General features: G+C 42.5%; 2 protein-coding genes across 4 annotated transcripts in view; one reads left to right on the top strand and one right to left on the bottom strand.

Moving 5' to 3' along the window:
* col9a2 (procollagen, type IX, alpha 2) overlaps positions 1–1,134 on the top strand; it is a 33,692-nt gene extending 32,558 nt beyond the window's left edge. Inside the window, exon 32 of the mRNA XM_015955985.3 lies at positions 784–1,134. Within this exon, the coding sequence (XP_015811471.3) occupies positions 784–989 (206 nt within the window). The 3' untranslated portion in view covers positions 990–1,134. The remainder of the gene's footprint in view (positions 1–783) is intronic.
* A 3,013-nt stretch (positions 1,135–4,147) lies between these two features.
* col16a1 (collagen, type XVI, alpha 1) overlaps positions 4,148–21,328 on the bottom strand; it is a 116,568-nt gene continuing 99,387 nt past the window's right edge. For all 3 annotated transcript variants that reach the window (XM_015955982.3, XM_015955983.3, XM_015955984.3), the window contains 28 exons: positions 20,442–20,489; positions 20,147–20,266; positions 19,902–19,943; positions 19,736–19,807; positions 19,612–19,656; positions 18,688–18,732; positions 16,182–16,235; positions 16,043–16,096; positions 15,876–15,929; positions 15,758–15,802; positions 15,627–15,680; positions 15,510–15,545; positions 15,371–15,433; positions 15,230–15,301; positions 15,086–15,139; positions 14,955–14,999; positions 11,336–11,380; positions 11,099–11,152; positions 10,927–10,980; positions 10,795–10,845; positions 9,081–9,170; positions 8,822–8,857; positions 8,670–8,714; positions 6,354–6,548; positions 6,071–6,134; positions 5,744–5,920; positions 5,585–5,662; positions 4,148–4,573 (listed from right to left, as the gene is read on the bottom strand). In XM_015955982.3, coding sequence (XP_015811468.3) covers positions 4,380–4,573; positions 5,585–5,662; positions 5,744–5,920; positions 6,071–6,134; positions 6,354–6,548; positions 8,670–8,714; positions 8,822–8,857; positions 9,081–9,170; positions 10,795–10,845; positions 10,927–10,980; positions 11,099–11,152; positions 11,336–11,380; positions 14,955–14,999; positions 15,086–15,139; positions 15,230–15,301; positions 15,371–15,433; positions 15,510–15,545; positions 15,627–15,680; positions 15,758–15,802; positions 15,876–15,929; positions 16,043–16,096; positions 16,182–16,235; positions 18,688–18,732; positions 19,612–19,656; positions 19,736–19,807; positions 19,902–19,943; positions 20,147–20,266; positions 20,442–20,489 — 1,986 coding nt within the window. In that variant the 3' untranslated portion in view covers positions 4,148–4,379. The remainder of the gene's footprint in view (positions 4,574–5,584; positions 5,663–5,743; positions 5,921–6,070; positions 6,135–6,353; positions 6,549–8,669; positions 8,715–8,821; positions 8,858–9,080; positions 9,171–10,794; positions 10,846–10,926; positions 10,981–11,098; positions 11,153–11,335; positions 11,381–14,954; positions 15,000–15,085; positions 15,140–15,229; positions 15,302–15,370; positions 15,434–15,509; positions 15,546–15,626; positions 15,681–15,757; positions 15,803–15,875; positions 15,930–16,042; positions 16,097–16,181; positions 16,236–18,687; positions 18,733–19,611; positions 19,657–19,735; positions 19,808–19,901; positions 19,944–20,146; positions 20,267–20,441; positions 20,490–21,328) is intronic.

Below are 21,328 nucleotides of genomic sequence, written 5' to 3'. Positions count from 1 at the left end.
TCACATCAATATGTTTATGAGAGCCTGCTTGCTCCACTTGAGTTGACTAGCTAAAATGGAGCTGTTGTCTAGAGCGCATCTTGAGTCTGTACTGCATGCATTTGTCTTATCCAGGCTGCTATTTGCTGGGCTGAGTCAGGCGGCACTGAAGGTTACAACTGACAGGGACAAGGAAAACGGCACACATTACACCTGTGCTGGCTCCATTACACTGGCTCCCTGTAGGTTATCGGGCCAAGTTTAAAATTATGTTGTGTGTGTTCTGGTCTCTCCATGGTTCTGCCTCACTGTACCTGGTTGGGTTTCCACAATGGCCTACCCCTTCATGCTCCCTACGCTCACCTGAGCGGGAGTTGCAGATTGTCCCACTATCTAGGTACAGGTTCAAGGGGTGATGGGGCTCTTTCTGTCTTGGTCCCTATACTCTACACTCCTACAATCACCATGTGCTATCAAACAGTCACCATCACTACAGGTCTTCAAGAGTTGCTGGAAGACTCCTTTTTATCATCTGACTTTTATGCATTATGGGTTTTGACTTTTTATCAGTCTCTGTTTCAGCATTTTGGTACATGTGGTATGCTGCTTTTATGTGTTTTATTGTTCTCTGTTCCTTTGTGGTTTATATGTCATGTTCAGCACGTTAGGCTTTCATAAAGGCAGTGGAATGTGCTTTACAAATTTTATTTGAACGATTGATTGATCAGAATTAATCTGACTGATGAGATATATTGATCTCCAGGGGAAAAAACCCCTCTAAGTTCTAAAATGATCTATCCACAGGTGCTCCTGGTGTTGATGGTGTTGCTCGAGATGGCAGACCTGGAGAGAGAGGACCTCAGGGATCAGCTGGAGAGGCTGGGCAACCCGGTAAGGCAGGGCCTCCAGGGCTTCCAGGGTTCTGCGAGGCAGCGATGTGTCTGGCTGCATCGGCATACACCTCGCCGAGATTACAGGAGGCGGGAACGATCAAAGGACCCAGTGTTTAGAGAGCTGCCTCTCCATTAGCAGCTCGCAACACCCAAGAGAGAGGGAGAGGAGAGAAAAGAGAGAGAGAGACCACTTATTTCTGTTGGACAACATCAAGAGCGAGAGGTGGGGGCAGTGACAATGCCATGACTGGATGTTTAGCCCCCTCATGCCTGCTGGATTTGACAACTGGAAGTTTTGACTGGTGGGACACGATGATCTTAATCTCACACATCACCATGACAACAGCATCTCACAGCCACCCACAGGCTTTAAAATTCTCCAACGTTTTTGGATGACGCCAGTGTCAGTCCCATCCAAATATCATATCAGTGTTCGAGCAGTGAGACAGGAAGAGATTCAGGTTGCATCTCCTGGTCTACGACCTGAAAATCAGACACCATGAGGGGCTTTTTCACACCGCGGTCCTTTTTAATGGCCACATGTTTATGCAATAGTTTGTGTTTTAAACCCTTAAAGATGAACAAAAGGACAAACAAACAACAGCAGCCTAATTTTTGCTCAGTGCTGTTTTATAAAATGTATCTTTTGATCAGAAAGCTTGAGTGAAATTCATTTAACTCAACCCCCCCTCCAGTCCCAACGCCTGCTTGCTACCTAAGTCTCATTTTAGAAACTAACGACTAGCTTTATCTCTTCCTGCTGTTGCATGGCAACAGCATATCCCAACGGGCACTCCCATCTCCCACAATGCAGTGCTGTAAATCTTTGTAAATGTGTGTTGATTATTATGTGCAGAAAAAGGAATGGGTTACGATAGGCACCAACAAACATCCTGTGTTAATGGAAATGGTGAGTAACATGCAGCTCCTGCAGAAATAACGAGTTTTCTTCAGAACAAATTAGTTACCAGGTCACTTGTGCTTTCTATGCCACTGTCATCTTCCCAGGAGAAAAATGATTTATTTCATTCAAAAAAACTATTTATTGCCTTCATGTAATCATTTGTTTCCCTAAAGCTGTGGTTTTTGGATCTTCAACTCATCCCAAACCAATAAAGAGGAAATTTTTGTAAAAGTCAATGTTTTTTTCTAATCATGTTGGGGCATGAATCATCATGTAGATTATTTTATTTCTGCCAATAACCTATAACAGTATCAGTTAATGCATGTAAATAAACTCCCTTGCTGCACATTTTTATCTTTAATCTATATTTCTGCATTTTATGAGATTTGACATCAAATGTATAGTGCATTATAAATAAAATTTATTATTATTATCATTATTGTTGTTTCCAGGCCAAAGTTGCTCAGAACGTTTCACCAGTATGTTTATGTTTATGTTTATTCATTTAGCAGACGCTTTTATCCAAAGCAACTTACAATTTATAACCTATAGGGCATGTTGTGATCTGTGGGGGAAACCGGAGTACCCGGAGGAAATCCACGCATGCATGGGGAGAACACGCTACTCCACGCAGAAAGGCCGCAGCCCAGTTTTGAACCTGCAACCTTCGTGCTTTTTAGGCAACAGTGCTAACCACTGCGCCACCATGCAGCAGTGTAAATATAAAAAAAATAGTAAATATTAAAAAATAGTAAATATCACTATTCATCCAGAGTATCTTACTTTCATTCATTTCACTGTAAAACTGCAGTGAAATACGGAATTTAAAACATGTTAAAGGTTTACTCTCCGTACAAATGCTGATCGGTACACGATTGTAGACCAGAACCAGAGTGATAAGACAACCTGAAAGGGACAGTAAACATGTTTAAAGACACCAACAAAACTTTAAGGAAGAATCACTGAAAAACAACAAACTACAAAGTTTCTTTGACACCCAAACCATCTACAGGCAATAATGTGAATACAAATATAATCAAACAGGCAAACCTAAAAGCACCCAAAACAAATTCAACGATAAAACAACCACAAAAACTACAGTAGAACCTTTAAAAATCCCCAAACTACAAACATCTACTCCCCAACGATGAAGCTTCCATCAACACCTGTAAAGAGACTAAACTACACTCTGAATAACCAACAGAAACTACATTTACTAATAGAAAATTACAAAGTGGCACTGAAAGTCCTAAAAACATCTAAAGTAATTGTGATGACAAAGAAGTCCAAACAGGAAGGCTACTGATACGATACGGAGACATGGAGACAAACCAAGACACCAACAGGTCAACAGCTGTACTAAACCGTAGCTACACAACTAAAGCTCTGCTGTGAGGGACGATCGGCCTTTGAAACACGGGTCCAGTCACCCAGCATCTCATTAACTTGCGCTTTGAGAAAAATCTGGAGAGTAGCTGACACAACGCAGACCAAAAACACTAATTAGATTTTTAAAAAGAGAACAAGAGATGCAGCTTCCATGAAAAGCTTTTATTAGTTCAGGTTAACATCTGCGAGGAAAGGTTCCTCTTTAGAGAAGCTGGTTTGACTTTGGCTCAAAGTTCAAACTGTCAGACAAAATAGAGAAAGTGAGTTTAAACTCTGTTATAAATAAAAACAAAGCTGAAATGAAACACACTTCATTTGTAACACCAACAGGCTGTGATGCTTAGCAGAGGAAACAAGGGCCACCAGTTTTAAAGGAAAAAGGCGTGTCACCTGTTATTAGAATTGGTCTGGAGTAAAGAGGAAGGACTAAAACGGCTTCAGATCCTGGTGTTTCCTGTATGCATCTAAACGTCTTTAATAAATGTTCTGCCTTTATTGGACATGTTATTCAATTTAACGCTTAAAGAATTTGTAAGGAAATATTTCTTTAGGACCTGTTTCACCATCGCCACTAAAAACGAGCTAATAATTAGCATGGCCAATATCAAAAACTTCTAAAAGTATAAAATTCCGATATATATATATACACACTTATAAATATGTACAAAACAGCCCATCAAGGAGGGCAGGCACTGCAACGTTGGCTTTAATGGCCTCCAGGGTCAATTCAAATGTGTAATTCTGGGAAGACTGAGCATGATGCAGAATGGAAGTGAACAGAGATGGGAGCGAGGGGGGCAAACAAAAACAGTCAGGCTAACTCATCTTACAGATTCAGAGGAAAAAAAATAAGGACCATTAAAAACAAACGTTTGAAAGAAATGAAGGCAGAGGAAATGTTTGACTGTTACCTTCCTGGAGACCAGAAAAACACTTTAAACAAAGACTAGATGGAGACAAAGCAAAGAGTTAACATCCAAGGTGAAAGGAATGCTGGATGAAAGGTGATGGCCGCTGTGTGTTTGTGGGCCTCAGGTCCAGCGGGCCCTTTTAAAAACTGTTCTCAGATCTTTAGTCAAAGTCTGAAAGGGTAAGTCCATCAGTCCAGCACCAAAAGCAGCTTCTTTTTTCAATCTTGGGTCAGATGAAGCATCTCATTTTGATCTTTGGCTTCTCCATAAACCGTAGTCTCTCTGCACCCATCCTCTAGTTCTCTACCAGGGGCCTTTGATAGGTGGGCCCTTGGGGCTGTATTCTACTTGATGGCTCATACAGTCTCCAGGATTACATCGCCCATCCTTTCCTTTTACTCCAGGTGGTCCTTGAGATCCTGGGATCCCAGGAACACCCTGCTGGCCAACAGGACCAGGGGGTCCTGTTTTGCCATAGCCTGGGGGGCCCGGAATACCTGGAAGGAATAAAAAAATCAAAACATATTAGGTGTCTCCAAATCCCTCTTGAGAGAAATATCTGCATCTCCATTATTGGTTAATGTGTCTCAGAAGTTTGTTATTTTTGACATGATTTGACCAACGTTTGATCTGTTTGTGTTTTATTATTAAAACCCAACACATCCTGGAGCTGCATGAAATCTTAAATTGAGACAAGAAATATATTAAACCATCTGCGGCTCTTTATATTGGTTCAACTTTGGTCAAATTCCAGCTTTAAAAGAGCAAGAAGGAGAAAATAGTCAAATAAATAAAAGCATCCTTGTTGTTCTTTGAAAAACTATTTTTAAATGAAACCTCAAAGGCACCACAGAGACTTCCTGGATTCTGGAGTTCAAATAGAGCAACATGTAAACCACTCACACACGCATGAGCATCATCTTTTATTAACGATTGTTTCAGAAACGCTGAATGAATGGACTTCTGTTCATGCAGACACAGAGTGCCTTTTTAAAACTGTAAACCAAACAAATGGCTCCATGCACAGCGACTGCAGCTGCTGCTTCTCTAGTTTAATGAATGCTGTCTGAACTCTGGGATGATTTAGGAATCTTGGATGTGCTGATTTGGCTGGAATGAATTAGGCTGGTAATTGTGATTAGGACAAACTGAGAATGATGAAAATTTACTTTAATCAAACTTGCAATTTGTAACTCAACAACCAGTTAAAATGCTTTAAATTTGTTCTGTTTGACTCATTTTGGGTTTAAGATCAGGTGTTGTTTATAAATGACCCAAAAAACCTCTGAAGGTGAAGTGAAGGCTGCTGAACATCCAAATGTCTGAAATAATATTTGCCAAGAGGAACATGTATGTTTTTAAAATATATAAACAAGTACATTTTAAAACAAAACAAATTGTACAACATGCTAATAGCTTTTTAACAACTAGCTACAGCTTTAAGTATAAGCTCTAATGTGACTAACCTCTGATCAACTACCGTTAGGATATTAATGAGATAAAATCACCTGGTGATCCAGGAGGTCCTACATCTCCCATCTCCCCAACACCTTTGTCACCCTTCACTCCAGGTGGTCCTTGGGGTCCTGCCAAATCAATGACACAAATTCTAACACAAAGAAGCAAAACCTCTTAGCATGAGTTGAAGATACAAAACAAAATGTCACCTGGGGGTCCTTGGCCTCCAGGACGTCCTTGCCTGCCAATTTGTCCTGGAAGACCTGGGGTACCTGGGGCTCCAGGATTTCCTGGGGATCCATCTTTCCCTGGGGGTCCTGGTCGACCAGGTGATGCCACCATCTCTACTGGCGTCTGCATGCGAGACATGTAGTAGGCCATTCTCTCTATTGGAAAGAAGCGCAATCATAAAAAAGACTCATGCCATGGAGGCGATATCTCTGTAAAGTACAGATGGATAATTATTTAAAACAAATAAGCTCAAAGGAACTATACAGTAAGAAGTTGGGAATTATGTAAGGTAAACATGACCTCACCATCAAAGACCTTCATGACCTGTTGGCGAATGAAGTTCTTGATTTCATCGTAATTGACGACAGCCTTAAAAAAGAAATAAAAAGAAAAACAACAAGAGAAAACAAATGTGCAAACATTAATTAGGCAGATAATTAAAAAAATCATTATTTAGAAGAGCAGATGGAAATGGAGAATGCCTGTGGCCACCATACTTTCATCTTTGCATCACCAAGATGAAAAAGATTAAAACTATAATCAAAAAACAAGCTATGGCATTGTGAGAGGAATAAAAATGTAACTCACATCATTTCCTGGTATCCCTGGGGTGCCAGGCGATCCAGGAAGGCCTGCTGAGCCTGGGCTTCCCCTTTCCCCTCTAGGTCCGGCTGGTCCCATCATGGGTTGAGCGTCCTTGCCCATATGGCCTCCACCACCTGGGGGGCCTGGTCTACCTCTCTCTCCTGGTGGACCTCTCTGGCCGGCAGCCCCTGGCTCACCCTGAGAGAACACATAAGTAATGGTGTTAAAGAGAAAACAGCAGGTTTGTTATGGACACACAGCTGGTCCGATGTTAGTTGGGTGTGGCAGGCACAAGGGCCTGGAAAGAAGCATTGATTTGAAATGGAGTCCTCCATTTTATCCTGTCTCTTAATGTGTCAGTTCGCAGCTGTTGTAACCAGCCCTGATATTGGCTCAACATTTAAGCAGAAAGATTGAACAACCTGGATGACCAAGCGAAGAATGCAACACGAGGAAGGTAGACACAGAATTCCTGTGTGTAGCGGTGTGTACACGGGTGCAATCTCAAAGGAACAAGATGTGCAATTGCTAGATGATGTCAGTATTACCAATAGCTCATGCCCAAAGGCTACCCACAGCATCAGTGAGGATGATGTGTTTCTCTGTGGCATTATTGGGATTGGTTTTCTCCCATTAGTACCTACTCATACTCATTGGTAGTCTGCGGTAATGCAGACTCAACCTTCATTGTTTATAATACAACGTCAATAGTTGTCTGGCACCAATAATACCATAACCATAGGTTGGTAAACCTTTAGTTTGGTTTAAAACGTTTACCAGCAGGAGCACATCATTGGGTCCTGTAACATCAGCAGGATGGTTGGTGACTGGATGCTCAACATGAATTAGTGACCTCGTGTACTCACTGGTTCCAGCACTGACTCACTAGAGACATGTGGATCACCATCATTATGTGCACTTCTACAATGTGAGCAACCAGCTATGCAAACTGGGATTTCTATCAAATGTCTCACAGTGCTGGTAGTGCTGTCTAATGCATCTCTGATCTATAGTCTGTGTCCAGGAACCCTCTCCCAGTGACTCTCTTCCAGGGATCCTTTAGTTGCCTTTAAAGTTTTCCACAACTGATGGTTGGTCAGTCTGGCAACTGCCTGATTACACTCATATTGTTTATGCTCTATGGTGCCAGTCCTACATGTGGCAGCCTATTGCAAATCCAATGATACCCTGCCAGTACTCCCAGGATATTTAGTGAGTTTTTTAGTGAGTGTATTTGACCTAATTTCTGAAAATAGCTCAAGTGTGCAACTAGATTTTTTCTTTATGAACAGTTCTATTTGAAATGGAATTTAATAACAGAAAGAAATCATCTAGTTCTTGTTTTCATCCTTTTAGCTGAACTTGTCTATCAGTCTCGGCTTGTTTTGCTGTGTTCCTACCATGTGGAATATCATTGGATACGTGATGATATCACATCCTCTCGTTTGTGTATCTGATACTCTAGCATCTGAGGCGTGATATGCAGCTACACCAACATGACGTGATGTTCCTTTGTTACAGCGGGTCAAGATGACACTAAAACCAGGGTACAAGCAACTTGGTGCTTCAGGCTTTACTCGACTCTCTGCCACAAAATGAGTTGTTCACTTTTCTTCTTTCTGGATAATTTTGCTATTTAAAAAAACTTTTTTGGACAACATCTGCCCGTGTCTCTATCACTCTCCACACAGTTCTACACCCTTTCAGCTAGTGTAAATACACTCAAAAACACCCCTGCTACATTAGCGACAGTGATTTATCGAGGACAAAGCAGCACATAATGGACGTCTAATGTTTACACGTCACTGACAGACAAGCAGTTCCTGGAGTAGAGAGGAGTGAGAAGAATAGAGGATCCCGTTCGTTTTTGTGGCTAAAACCCTGACAATGCTATCCTGTCAGCATGACAAATAGCCTCATCTAGCATCTCCCCCCGTGCTTAATAGCATTATCCCAGAGGCAGAAGAATAACTCTATCACTTTGCCCACCTACTGTAAACTACCGTCGACGGAGACGGGAGGGATAGCAGGCTGCCAGTTTGCAGAGGAGTGAAGTGAGCCAGGGAGGAAGGAGAGGGTCCACTGGGGGGTCAGAGGGTGAGTGAACTGATGACTGTGTTAAGTGTAGGTGCTGAACGTGCAGAAATGGTGGAGGGTGGGTGTGTTTAGTGTCATTGTGTGCCAACATACGTCTCACAGGGAATGTAGGGAAAAGAGAAAAAAAAGACTAATGTTCCTCTCAAACAGGATGTAATGGATGGCTGACATTTTTAACCCTAACACACACACACACACACACACCCCTGAGTCGGACCTTACTTTTTGACCTGGCTGCCCATTTTCTCCCGGTAGGCCTGGCGCTCCCTGCCACAGACAGACAGTCATTAAGGATTGACACACACATACATACATATATAGACACCCTTGTATTTGGCTCTCAGTGAAGAGAACACCCCACAGACTCCACTCACATCTTTACCAGCAGCACCATCACTACCAGGCTCGCCCTGAAAGGCACAGGAGGGAAAACATAGATGACGAGAGAATCACAAAAATCAAATGAACTTTGAACATCTTAGGTGTGTCCTTGCTGCGCGTTATTTCTACGGCAGCCGTCGGCGAAACTTTGCATCAATAACAGGTAACAAAACCGTTTCTGTGTTTTAAAAAAGAACGACAACATGGAATCAAATGAACTTGTTTTGTCAGAACAGCCAAAAAAACACTAACTAAAAGCCCCGGATGCCCAGGTGGTCCTGGAGGTCCAGCCATCCCTGGGGTGCCTCTTTCTCCAGCTTGGCCCTTGTCTCCTGGTATGCCCTGGAGAGAATGTATGAAAAAAACATGAGGAAGATAGTTTTTACGTTTTGGTTGCAGAAGAATTTCAAATGTCATTTCACCCTTTATGACCCCAACACACAAGGTGTATAACGATACACACAGGTGCATGAAGAACCAACAAATAGTCGCAGCTGATCACTGCTGCCATCTAGAAGCAACCATGTTTTATTGAATTTTAACTGAACCCTAACAGCCATGAGGATGTGGGAGCTCTCTGCATCAAACAGCATCAAGGGCTATTATCACACATCTTAAAAGGTTATGTCATATATCCAGTGTAATCAATTTGACTGATCATGATTAATGCTCATTTTTGTAGTTGCCCTAGTCCAGGGCTGTTCAACGTGTCACTGGCGCGCTGCCAGTAGCGCCTGACGCACTCGAAAGTTGCTCACCTGGATGCATAGCAGCCGGCAAGCCAGCCTGCCTGACTAAAAATGGCAGCCTATACGAGGGACGGCTTTGTAATCGTCGCTGTTTTCGTAATATCTAATCTAAAATCAGCTTTTTGTGAAAGTAAAATATTAATCTGCACAGATCTTTCTGCAAACGTGTTCAAGTCTGGACTGCTGGAAATACGCAGCGGCTGCTGCCACAGTGGGTGGACGAAGACGCGGTTCTACAGAAGACGGGGTGATGTCGGTTATACAGACCTGGTCTGGGTTTAAGGAGTCTGATGTTGAGCAGAAAAACATCCTCAGTTAAATATTGTGGGCGACAGTGAAGTCCTATCTGCAGTTATAGCTTGTTGACATGAATTCGATGGTGTTTGTTTATTACTAACACACGATGAACACGCTGGTTTCCAAACTCTGGGCATGTCCTGTGATTTAGTTTTAACAAATGTCCCTCAGCAGTTTCAGCTGGTCGTTTCCTTTAGTTATGAAACCTGATCATGAACGCTCTCTCTGCTCTTTGTTATGCAGCCGTCAGACCTGCAGGTCAGATGATCCAGAGGCCAGGATAAAGGACAAACCTCCAACCTTAGTCTAATATTGTTCACAAAATGCAGCAAAGCATCATTTTACCAGCAGTTATTCACTAGTGAAGCTACACTTAACTTTCATTAAACAAACAAAAAAATGAAAATAAATTAAAAAACAATAAAAATGATTAAATGGATCAGGAAAGCAGGAAGAAAGTTCTTTTAAATTCAGTTCAAACTATTTAGAATTTTGTGTTTTCATCACATTTATCTTGTATTTTATGTAAAATATCTTCAGCTTCATTCATTGAATGAAATTTGTTGTGTTGCATTTTTAGAAAAATAATCATTACTTGAAAGGTTGAAATGCCATTTAAAGAGCACTTCATGTTCTTTAAATGGTATTCTATAGTTTTTGGAAGTATTTGTTAATTTGTGACAAAATAGCTAAACACTATAAAAAAACTGACACGGCTGCTACGAGCAGGGCTCAGGGTAAATGGTGTAAAAGTAGCTCTCAGTCTCCAAAAGGTGGGTGACCCCTGCCCTAGGCACTCTAAGGTTTATTATTTATTTTTTAATTATGGGATCAACTTGATTTCTGCTTGGAAACAATAACAGTTTGGATTGTTTATGCTTCACTCCTCTGAAGAGGAACTTTCAGATGTTCTTTCTTACCACTCCTGATGGACCAGTAGGCCCTGGAGGTCCTGCTGGCCCAGCGGGACCCTGAAAAGAAATGGCATTAATCCCGTTTAATGTCCAAACAAATTTGAAAATGCTGTGTATGTTAATAGTGAGAGTGATTACGATGTGGCCTGCAGGTCCTGGTCGTCCCTGAGCTCCAGGGGCACCTGGATCACCCTGGAGAAGTAACAGATTCAGCTTTGCACCAACTCTGTGAAGGCTACTAGTCCTCATAGGGACAGATTACCCATGTGTTCTGTAATCTGTAGTCATTTGGGATACAGAAGATACTCACCTCATGACCTGGCCTCCCCGGTGGTCCTGGTGGACCTGTAGGTCCGGCCTCTCCCTAGAAGAGTAAGAACATATTAAACAAGACCCATGAGACGGATTGATTCTTTAAAATGGGAATGTGAAGAGAAGTAAAGCCATTTTACCCATAATCACCTGTTTGATACAACAATGAGACATAATGCACAAGAGAGAGGCTGTAACCATAACAACAGACTGACATGGAGTTATCACAGCTAACCTTCTGTCCAGGAAAGCCAACATGCCCTGTTTTCCCTTTGAATCCCTGAGGAGAAGCATCAAAGAGAACAAGAATAGTTCAGTTAAAAAAGGAAAAAACACAATGGAGAGGCATATTGTCTTCAAAATCCTGAACGCCTGCTCTGGGGTAGAACATGAACCAAGATACAGAGAGCAGAAGAGAGAGATAACAAAGATCCAGAGTGAGGAAGACAGACCGCGACTTCACGAAGCTCACTAGAGCCTTCTCATCAGCACCTACGTGTGAACCAGAACGTTAAAGCCATCTGAGGAACACCAAGCTTTGAACTTTGAAAGGGTTTGCACCAGTGACAGATAGAGCATGAACAAGATGCAGTAATGGCTGCGCATATCAATGTTGTGCTGCAACATGAGTGAGGTAAGTGAAATATCATCAGACATGCTCTCTGCTAATTAGATGTTCATGCTGGTGGAGCTTCTGGAGGTGTAAACATTTCAAATCCAAACATTCTCACTTCAGATCTGCTATTTTCTACCAGATGGCTTTCATGGAAAAATAAAAGGTAACATTATCATGTCATGTAGAATATCTTGTTAAAAGGGGCCTATGGACAAAAGCAATAAAACCTGGGATTAATTATCTGCTGTTAAATGACTCTGACTGGACTAATTGTAAATGTGACTTCTATCATGAGACGGGTGGTTGTGTATGTGGCAGCAAAACTAATTATCTCTCTGGATGTTTGTGCAGAAATCCTTAAAGGAATACATAACTTCATTTTTATTATTTTTATCATTTTGTATATGTTTTTGTTTCAGTCTACCTTTCTGGAATCAACAGCACCAAACTGTGTCTTTCATGAATAACAAAAAACATGTAGAAAACTTTCCTCTCCTCATAAAACAAGAGAATAAAACTTTTGGAGAAAAGAAATCCATCCCAGGGCAATGCAACCTTCAAATAATCACTCTTTATAGAAGATATATATATATATATATATATATATATATATATATGTGTGTGTGTGTGTGTGTGTGTGTGTAGCGTGATTAATTGTCCATTTCTGACCTAAAGGCCCTGCTCTATTTGCTCTGGCCAAGCAAAACCCTAAGTTTCTGACACAAGCCTAATCTACAGGATATGGACCAAGGCCCCTCATGCTCGGTGCTCTTATCTAAACTGTTGCTTCTCCGGACAGCACAGGAAAGAAGAGAGAAGACCAAGAAGAACTCTTTTAGAAATCAAGAACTCTTTAAATGATAATCAAATAACTTTGTTAGTCCAAATAATCATGTGAAGCTCAATGTTCAATCAATCTGTGGTTTGCTGGTTCTGAACATATTTCACACACACACCAGCCTCAGTCTTACTCCACCTTAGTTACATCATACGCATTGTGTTTAAAGTTAATCTTGTTCAAATTGTTTAGAAATCAATCTTCTTAAACTTTAAAACTTTCTCTCTCTCTTGTCTCTGGTTTAATACGAAGTGTTATCTAATCCCTGCAGTAAAAAGTTCCGATCTTCTGGTTAAAGTAATATTCAAAGATCCACCAAATTGATTTCATATTTCCTATGGAATCTCACTTTTTATGGGTCATCACTTAAGATGTAACTAACAAACCATTACTATATATATATATATATATATAGAGAGAGAGAGAGAGAGTATATACATTGTTTGTTATTGTAACCTGAAGAGGAAGAAGAAGAAAATACCATTTCTATAGCGCCTCTCAAGATAAAAATCACGAGGCGCTTCACAAAAACAAAAAATGTAAAAATATAAAAAAGCATTTAGAAAATGTTTAAAAATATATTTAAAATGAGCAAAAATAGACAATTGCGATTAAAATATATGTTAAAGACAGAGAGTGAATAGGAAAGAGGGAAATCAGTGGATCCTGAGGAAGGTGGAATAGGTGGGGAGAGCAGAATAAAGAGAGAGTGGTGAAGAAGGTCATACAAAAGCCAGCTTGAACAAGTGAGTCTTCAGCTGCTTTTTAAAGGAGACCACTGAGTCCACTGATCTCAGGCTCAGGGGGAGAGAGTTCCAGAGTCTGGGGGCCACAGCAGCAAATGATCTGTCACCTTTGGTCTTTAGCCTGGTGCGCTGCACAACCAGTAGGCTTTGATCACTGGACCTCAGGGACCTGCTGGGGGTGTAGGGACTAAGAAGATCACCAATGTAAGATGGTGCTTGTCCATGTAAGGCCCTATAGACCAGAACCAGGATCTTGAAATGAACCCTGAAGTTGACTGGCAGCCAGTGAAGCTGGAGGAGAAGCGGGGTGATGTGGGTGTGTTTGGAGGACTTGGTCAGAAGCCGAGCACAGGCATTCTGAACCACCTGTAGACGGTTCAGGGAGGTTCTGCTCAGACACGTGAAAAGAGAGTTACAGTAGTCTAAGCGTGAGGAGATGAAGGTGTGGAGAACTGTCTCAAGTTCAGAGCGAGACAGAATGGGACTCAGCTTAGCAATGTTCCTGAGATGAAAGAAGGAAGAGCGAACAACCTGCCTCTGCGCTGTGCCGTTGTGTCCATGCTGCTGCTTCTAAACACGTTTTATGTACCAGCTCACTACAAGGACAGTCAGACTTGTGTGGCAGCTCTTCTCTGCTTTCATGGCAGCAATAAGTATCTGAGTTTTCTTCACATCCCAAAATCCCTGAGGAGAATATCTGTTCTAATCGATTGATTAAAAATGTCCCTGCTTACTTTGATCTATACTGTCTGAGTGCAACCAACAAGTTGCTTTGATTGATTTCTTGTTTGGTACGATAGTCTGTAGCAATTTAGTAAAAGTTCATGTGTTCTCATGATTTTCCTGTTAAAATCTGTCTCCTGCTGATGGGAATGTTTGCCTTCAGCCTTGAACGCTGTTATTCTACGTTTCCTAACTCCTTGAGCAGTCGTGTTAAGTTTCTTTCATAACGGAGTATCCGTAGGACATTCTTCTGTTGAACCATCAGGCTTCAGACCATTCTAGTCCTAAAACGTACCCCAGCCTTTCGCTGTGCTAACAGCTGGTTTACTTTTATCTGAATGACTACATTTTTGTGAGGCTAGGAAATTTCAGTTTCTCTCAAACAGCATTTAGTGAAACTCTGCTCTTCTCACACACAAGGGCTAGTACTAATGGACCCGGCCTGTGTGGCTTAGCTTCTGAACACCTAGCTGTAATGAGTCACATTCAGTTACACAACCAGTATAGTGGCCCGCAGCTTTGCACCTGGGTACTGATGGGAGGCGTGCCACCTGGTGCTAGTCTTCCTCCCACATGCAAAATACTTTAGTTAGACCAAATGCATCAAACAGACTTAAGGTATGCTTTTAAATGTTTAACCCTTCCACGGTCCTATCAGGTGACCCCTCCAGGACAGTGGACCAAAAACACCTGGGGCTTATCAGACCCCACTAACAATGTGGGAGGGTTAAAAAAAAGTTTATCTTTTATTTCTGATGTTGAGAAAAGATCAACTTTGAACTTATGCTAACATTGATCCATTAACGTATGTTAGCATTTATAAAATCCAGGACCCAAACATGCGTGGAAGTTGTAACTGAAGGTGTTTTCTTGTGTTACATGAGTGCAGAATCACAGGGTTATGTAAGGTAACAATGGTGGCGACACTCACTGGGATTCCTCGGAGTCCTGCTGGGCCTTGCAGGCCTGGTTCTCCCTGTTAATACAGAAATGGTCACCTACTAGATGTATGCCTTTCACGCAGAATGTCTCGTCATTATGGAATTCGGAGCTGTGACTCACCCTCAGACCTGGCTTCCCAGGTTTTCCATCAATTCCCTCGATGCCAGGGGGACCCTTTTAAAATTGCATACAGGTCAAGGATAGTTCAGAGAAGATGGAACAGAGATCAAATATGTTGGAAAAGATAAAAGATGGTGTCTGTACCATAAGTCCTGGAGAGCCAGGAGACCCGGGGGGACCAGTTGGTCCCTGAGCGCCCGGAGAACCATCATTACCCTTTGGAAATGGAAACATTTTTTAGTTTGATCATTTTTAAGTGAATGAAGCTTTTAAATGCATACTTACTTTTTCACCTTTGAGTCCAGCAGTGCCTTCTCTTCCAGGTTTACCTGCAGGACCAGGTGCACCCTGAAATCCCACAAAAGTGTGTTTACAGGTGATGAAAATGTTTCAATACTCAGACGATGAGTTAGAGTTTACTTACTGGTGGTCCTGGAAATCCCGGTTGTCCTTGGAAACCCTTGAGGGTGAAGTATTTGTGTTTTAATTCAATCGGACAAATGACATTTTTACAGAGTGAATTTACAATAGTTACACAAACCTGTTCTCCTTTCTCACCAGCGGACCCTGCTGGTCCCGTCTCTCCTTTAATGCCCTGCAGACATACACGTTAAGTTATTACTCTGATCTTGCAAATGGGAGGAGAAGACAAATTCATGATGAGACACTGACCTGTGCACCAGCCTGTCCTTGATACCCGGGGGCTCCAGAAGGACCCTGCAGAGGCAAGAATGTTAGTTTCTGTTCAAAAACTAGCAGCAGGTTGATTCAGCATTGCACTGGAACTCACCAATTCTCCTTTCTGACCAGCGCTTCCCGGGCTTCCACGCTCACCCTTCAGTCCCTGACAAATGCAAGAGTAAATTGCTGTCAGCTGTCGTGTCATCAGCTCTCCCTCTGGAAGTTGTCAGGATGTCATCAGTCCTTCAGCTCTTTTATAATGAAGCAAAAACTTACAGGCAATCCGGGCGGTCCCATGGCTCCCGGATAACCAGGCGTTCCCGGAGGCCCCTGAGGTAAAGATCATGCAATCAATCAAAGCGGGGACTAATTATGTTCCCACATATTGTAATTTCTGTTTAAAACAGCTATGTACCTGCTCGCCCTTGAGTCCAGAGAGGCCGGGCGACCCGCGCTCACCCTGCTGACCCTGGGAATGACAGCAGAGGACCGATTAGAAAAAAGAGTAGAGGAGTTGTGTGTGTGTGTGTGTGTATGTGTGTGTGTGTGTGTGTGTGTGTGTGTGTGTGTGTGTGTGTGTGTGTGTGTGTGTGTGTGTGTGTGTGTGTGTGTGTGTGTGTGCTCTTGTACCAACTACATACGGAGGACAATTTTCACTATTTTCCCTACAATGTGAGGACATTTTCATGGTCCTCACTTTTTTAAAAGCTCATCAGTTGGTTAGACGTATGGTGTGAAATAAGTTTTAGTTAGGGTTAGGAGAAGATCAGCATTGGTTATGGTTAGTGTTAGGGTATGGGTTAGGCATAACACAATCACTAACATGAATGGAAGTCAATGGATGGTCCTCACTATGATAGATGCTGCTATAGGCTTAGGCTGCTGGAGGACATACTGACCACTTTCTTCTACAATTTGTTCTTTAACTGTATTATTTCCTGCTATTTCAGCTGTTAACTTTATTTTTTCTCTAAGTGCTTTTCTCCCCAGAAGAAGCTACACTGATGTTCTGCTGAGCTGTGGTATCCTCATGGTGGGAGCCGTCGGCTAGCACACTGCTGCTAACCACTTCAACATTCTCCCTCTCCTGATAATAACATTTTACTTTCTTTGACATTGGATGTGCTACTACTAGTTTACCTGTTTAATTATAGATTCACTAGGATAAATACAATAAAGTTTATCTCTCACTAAATAGAATATTTACTAAGAAATCACAATGTAACCATGGAAACACTACTTGGTATATATATGTGTGTGTGTGTGTGTGTGTGTGTGTGTGTGTGTGTGTGTGTGTGTGTGTGTGTGTGTGTGTGTGTGTGTGTGTGTGTGTGTGTGTGTGTGTGTGTGTGTGTGTGTGTGTGTGCTCTGTCTTCTCGATCCCCAGTGAGTCGTGGTGGATGGCTGCTTATTCTGAGCCAGGATCCTCACAGAGGTTTCTTCCTGTTAAAAGGGAGTTTTCCTCTCCACTGTTGCTGCATGCTTGCTTAGTATGAGGATTGCTGTAAAGACTCTGACACTAGTCAGTGACTCGATGTAACCTGCTGGGTTCCTTACATATGAAACTTTTTACTGACTGGCTTAATGACGAACTTTATCACAATAAGCTAATTTTTTGAGAAGGACCTGTATATAAACTGGGCGTATGTTTAAAGTATTTGTAGCTATGCACATGTAGAAAGGAGCTGTTGCCGGGCACCAGTTGCGGATCATACCCAAAAAGTTTTATTCTAACAGTATTTTTGCACAAAAAGGGAACAAATATAAACGTGATGCCATTTTTATTATTTAAAGATATCAGCTAAAATGCACTTATTTGTAAATAATAGTTTTGTTTTACAAACTAGCTGAACTCCACTGAATGATGAGAGTAAAACAGAATAATATAGTACAGAACAAGATAATTAGCAACAGCAAGTATAATCAGAACCTCCAGCAACAGAACGATGAGGACATGTTTACTTAAACCCATTCATCATCTCCAGTCTCCTAAAACAAAGATTCAGTGTGATGAGGAGAAGAAGCAGAGAGGAGCTCTCTCCAGACAACTGCCACACCCTCCTTCCCTACACCTGAACAACTGGAGGAGGACACAAGCAAACTTTATCCTGGAACCTGATTCTAAAAGTATAAATGTTGAAACTACTGTTTAGGCACACATAGAAACTGAGCTTAACACATCTTCAACTCTGCAAACAGACAGACAGCTCTAGAAAGGGACAGAAGTCTCCGTTCACTCGTCCTGGACTTGTAATTGGGTCTTCAACTCCTCCACTGTCGTCTCAAGCCTCTTACATCTTCTCATACATGTTGGCGTTTCAGTGGAACGAGAGCGAGGCCATGTAACTCAGGAACCCTCGGGAACGTAGTGAGATGTTTTTGAAACTCGGCATGAAAGTTTGACACAACCCAGTGAGACGCTGGTTTTACTTTACTGTACTAGCTCATATTAAAGCCCGCTTCACACAGCAGGATCTTTGTGGCGACGCTAGAGCTGACCCCCCCACCCCCCACCCCCCCACCCCCCCCCCGTTCTGACGATCACATCTAAACATCATCTAATCCTTCCTGCCAAGCGTGGTGTGTTAAGAACACCCTGGTCCACTTGGAAGCACCTTTGGACCGCTTGGATCATAAGGATCATAAGTCTGGACTCTCAAACATGTTGTGTCTCAGTCCAGTCTCTGAGGAGGACCTGCCTATTGCACACTGCCTTCCTCCACCATGTTCGTTTACCCTAATGTCACGTTTGATCTCCCATCTGATGGGAGTTTCTGAGCGTATTTGGTTTGTGTGTTGTTTTTGCTGTGTGGCAGCACACCACGGACCATCGGCATGTCCATAATGTTTAATCACAACGTGTGGTTTAAACATCCGGTCATGTGAAAATCAGTGTTTGAAAGAAATGAGTTACAACTCACAGCTGGTCCGGATGGACCCTGAGGACCCGGGAAACCAGGAGGACCCTGTGGGCAGAAGGTAAACACAGACACTGCTTTACACACCTATCTGACTGGTAATCAGACAAAAACATCTCTGAATGAAACAGACTTGATCTGCCCCTGACAGTGGAAACAGCACTGAACGTCACATCACAGAGCTCAAAGGAGAGTTGTGAGCTAGCAATAAGGAGATCTTGATCACTAGTGGACCAGCAGGGAGCACACGGGAGGAGGCAGAAACAAGGTGCATCAAGTCACTTCATATCTGAGCTCAGAGACGAAAACCCAGTGGTGCTGTCCTAAAATAATCATGACAAAGAAAGGAATCGTTCTGCCAAAAAGCTCTTTCAGATTATACGACTCAGAGCAGAAAGTTGGTAAAACTGTGGAAAAGATTTCATTTGAGCTCCGTTGGCACATCCAGCAGATCAGGAATTTAAAAAAAAATCTTGATCAACAGGGAAGTTTGTTGCTTAAACCAAAATGTCTGACAAGATGTTTAAGCAGACAGGTCCGGCTGCAGCCAGACGGGCATGAAATTCCCTTTTCTTTAGGGCTTTTGATGAATCCTTTGAACACGTTTCATTTTTTTTCTCAGATTGGAGTTAGTAATAAAATAAAGTCGTTGCCTCAACCATGATAAAAATGTGTGACTGCAAGCCAAGAAGACCAATCCTTTTAAACAAACTTTCCAGTTTCTACGTAGAGCTGTGGTCAGATGTCCAACCAGAATGACATCAGAAGCATGTTTACGGTCACGAGAAACACGTAGGAGGTGGAACTCCCTTTGGGACAATATTACCGAGGGTGTTCGAGGCTGAACTTTGACCCTGAATGGAAGAGAGGAAGTCCACAAACAAAACAACGTCTGATTTCTACTTGAGGTTTCTCTTTCTCACACACCATGAATCCTGGAGTTCCAGCTGGACCTCTTTCTCCTGGTGCACCCTGTAACGGGACAGATGGGTCAGTGTTCTGTTCTGACACGATGGCCACATTTATGATGCACTCTCAGTCAGAAACTCACAGGATCGCCTTTGATTCCAGGTGATCCGGGCACCCCCGGATGTCCAGGTGTTCCTGTGTAGGACCGATCTCCCTGTGGTGAAAATGAAAACAAACATAAGGTCTGGAAGGAATGTTCCTCCATTATAAACTCTCCGGGCATTAATGATGCTGATGGTTGAACTGACCACTGCTTGCGTGGCTGGTTCCTTTTGCAGCCTCTCTAAACACTGAGGGAAACAAGAGAAGCCATCAGAGGAGGGTCTGCCTGCCGCTGAGTGGATCAGGCCATGCATGATCAAAATGTGGGTTTTACACTCTTTATCCCAGAGAAACAACCTGCTCTGATTTCACTAACATTGTAAGTGGTTCTATATCTGGGGAGTCATGCAGTGGCACTGAAGATGTTACAAGTCCCCACCCATTTTCTCACCCTGTCACAGCTGTCCAAAAGGGTTGCACCAGGCTTGCCTTGGTCTCCTTTCTCACCCTTGGCCCCAGCCATGCCTGGTACCCCTGGCAACCCCTTGGAGCAGCCCCCTTCACATCCCTCCTGAGTCGTACAGAAACAAGCATACATATATATGTTTATATTTACACATATATACATATTTTCACAAGCATGCTCATCCACATGTTTCATGCAACAGACTTTTAAAGTACACTTTTGGCATGAAGACAAAAGGCGTCGTTGCAAATCCCGCATTCACCGACTGTACTTAGCTTACATCTATGTCTGTGGAATCCTGAAGTGGCTGCCGCGGTCCAACATAGTCCTGGAGAGGGGGATAAAAAAACAGTTATTATTCATTTATGCAGCAATTTCAGACACTAAATCAATAAAGATGAACACACATTATTAACCTTCAGGCTTCTCCGTCCGACAAACCACACAGTTATCAAATAAATCTGGTATAAAGCTAGCTCAACCATCAATTAATCACATGCTTCACTTTGCTGTGGAGGCATTACGCTGACTGGTCACTTTATTAGGTAAAGCCACTCGAGCGCTTGATGGCTTAAAAAGTCACGTGGTGATCTAGAACATTTTAAACAGGGCAACGTTGTCGGCTTGCTTAATGGGATTTGCACCTACAACCATTTCACTGATGAATGTTGGAAAAAAGAAAATATCCAGTGAGTAGTAGTTGTGTGCTCAATGTCAAAGGAGACTGGTCGGACTGTTTCTAGATGATACGAAGACAACAGCAGCTCAGATCAGCTCTGGTTCCTACCAAGGTCTGCAGAACCACTCCAGCTGCTCCAGATGGACTCCAGCAGCAGAAGACCACACCAGGTGTTCCTCCTGTCAGCTAAGATCAGGAACCTGAGGCTACAACTCACACACAACCACCAAAGCTGGACCAGAGGAAACACCGTAGTCTGTATTTCTGCTGCAGCCCAACTCTAACCCATCTTCTGATGCCAGAACCTCTGAGGAATGTTTGCAATACCTTTTTGGATCTCTTACAGGAAGAATTAAGATGGTTCAGAAGACAAAAAGAGGTCTAACCTGGAACTAGAAGGTGTACCTAATAAAGTGGACGGTGAGTGTATGTTTTTTGGTTTAGAGCGATTTAGTTATTATTCAGACCACACACACACACTCATTTTC

Source organism: Nothobranchius furzeri, chromosome 11 (assembly GCF_043380555.1).
Source record: "Nothobranchius furzeri strain GRZ-AD chromosome 11, NfurGRZ-RIMD1, whole genome shotgun sequence".
Taxonomy (NCBI): domain Eukaryota; kingdom Metazoa; phylum Chordata; class Actinopteri; order Cyprinodontiformes; family Nothobranchiidae; genus Nothobranchius; species Nothobranchius furzeri.
This window is presented reverse-complemented; position numbering and strand designations above follow the sequence as displayed.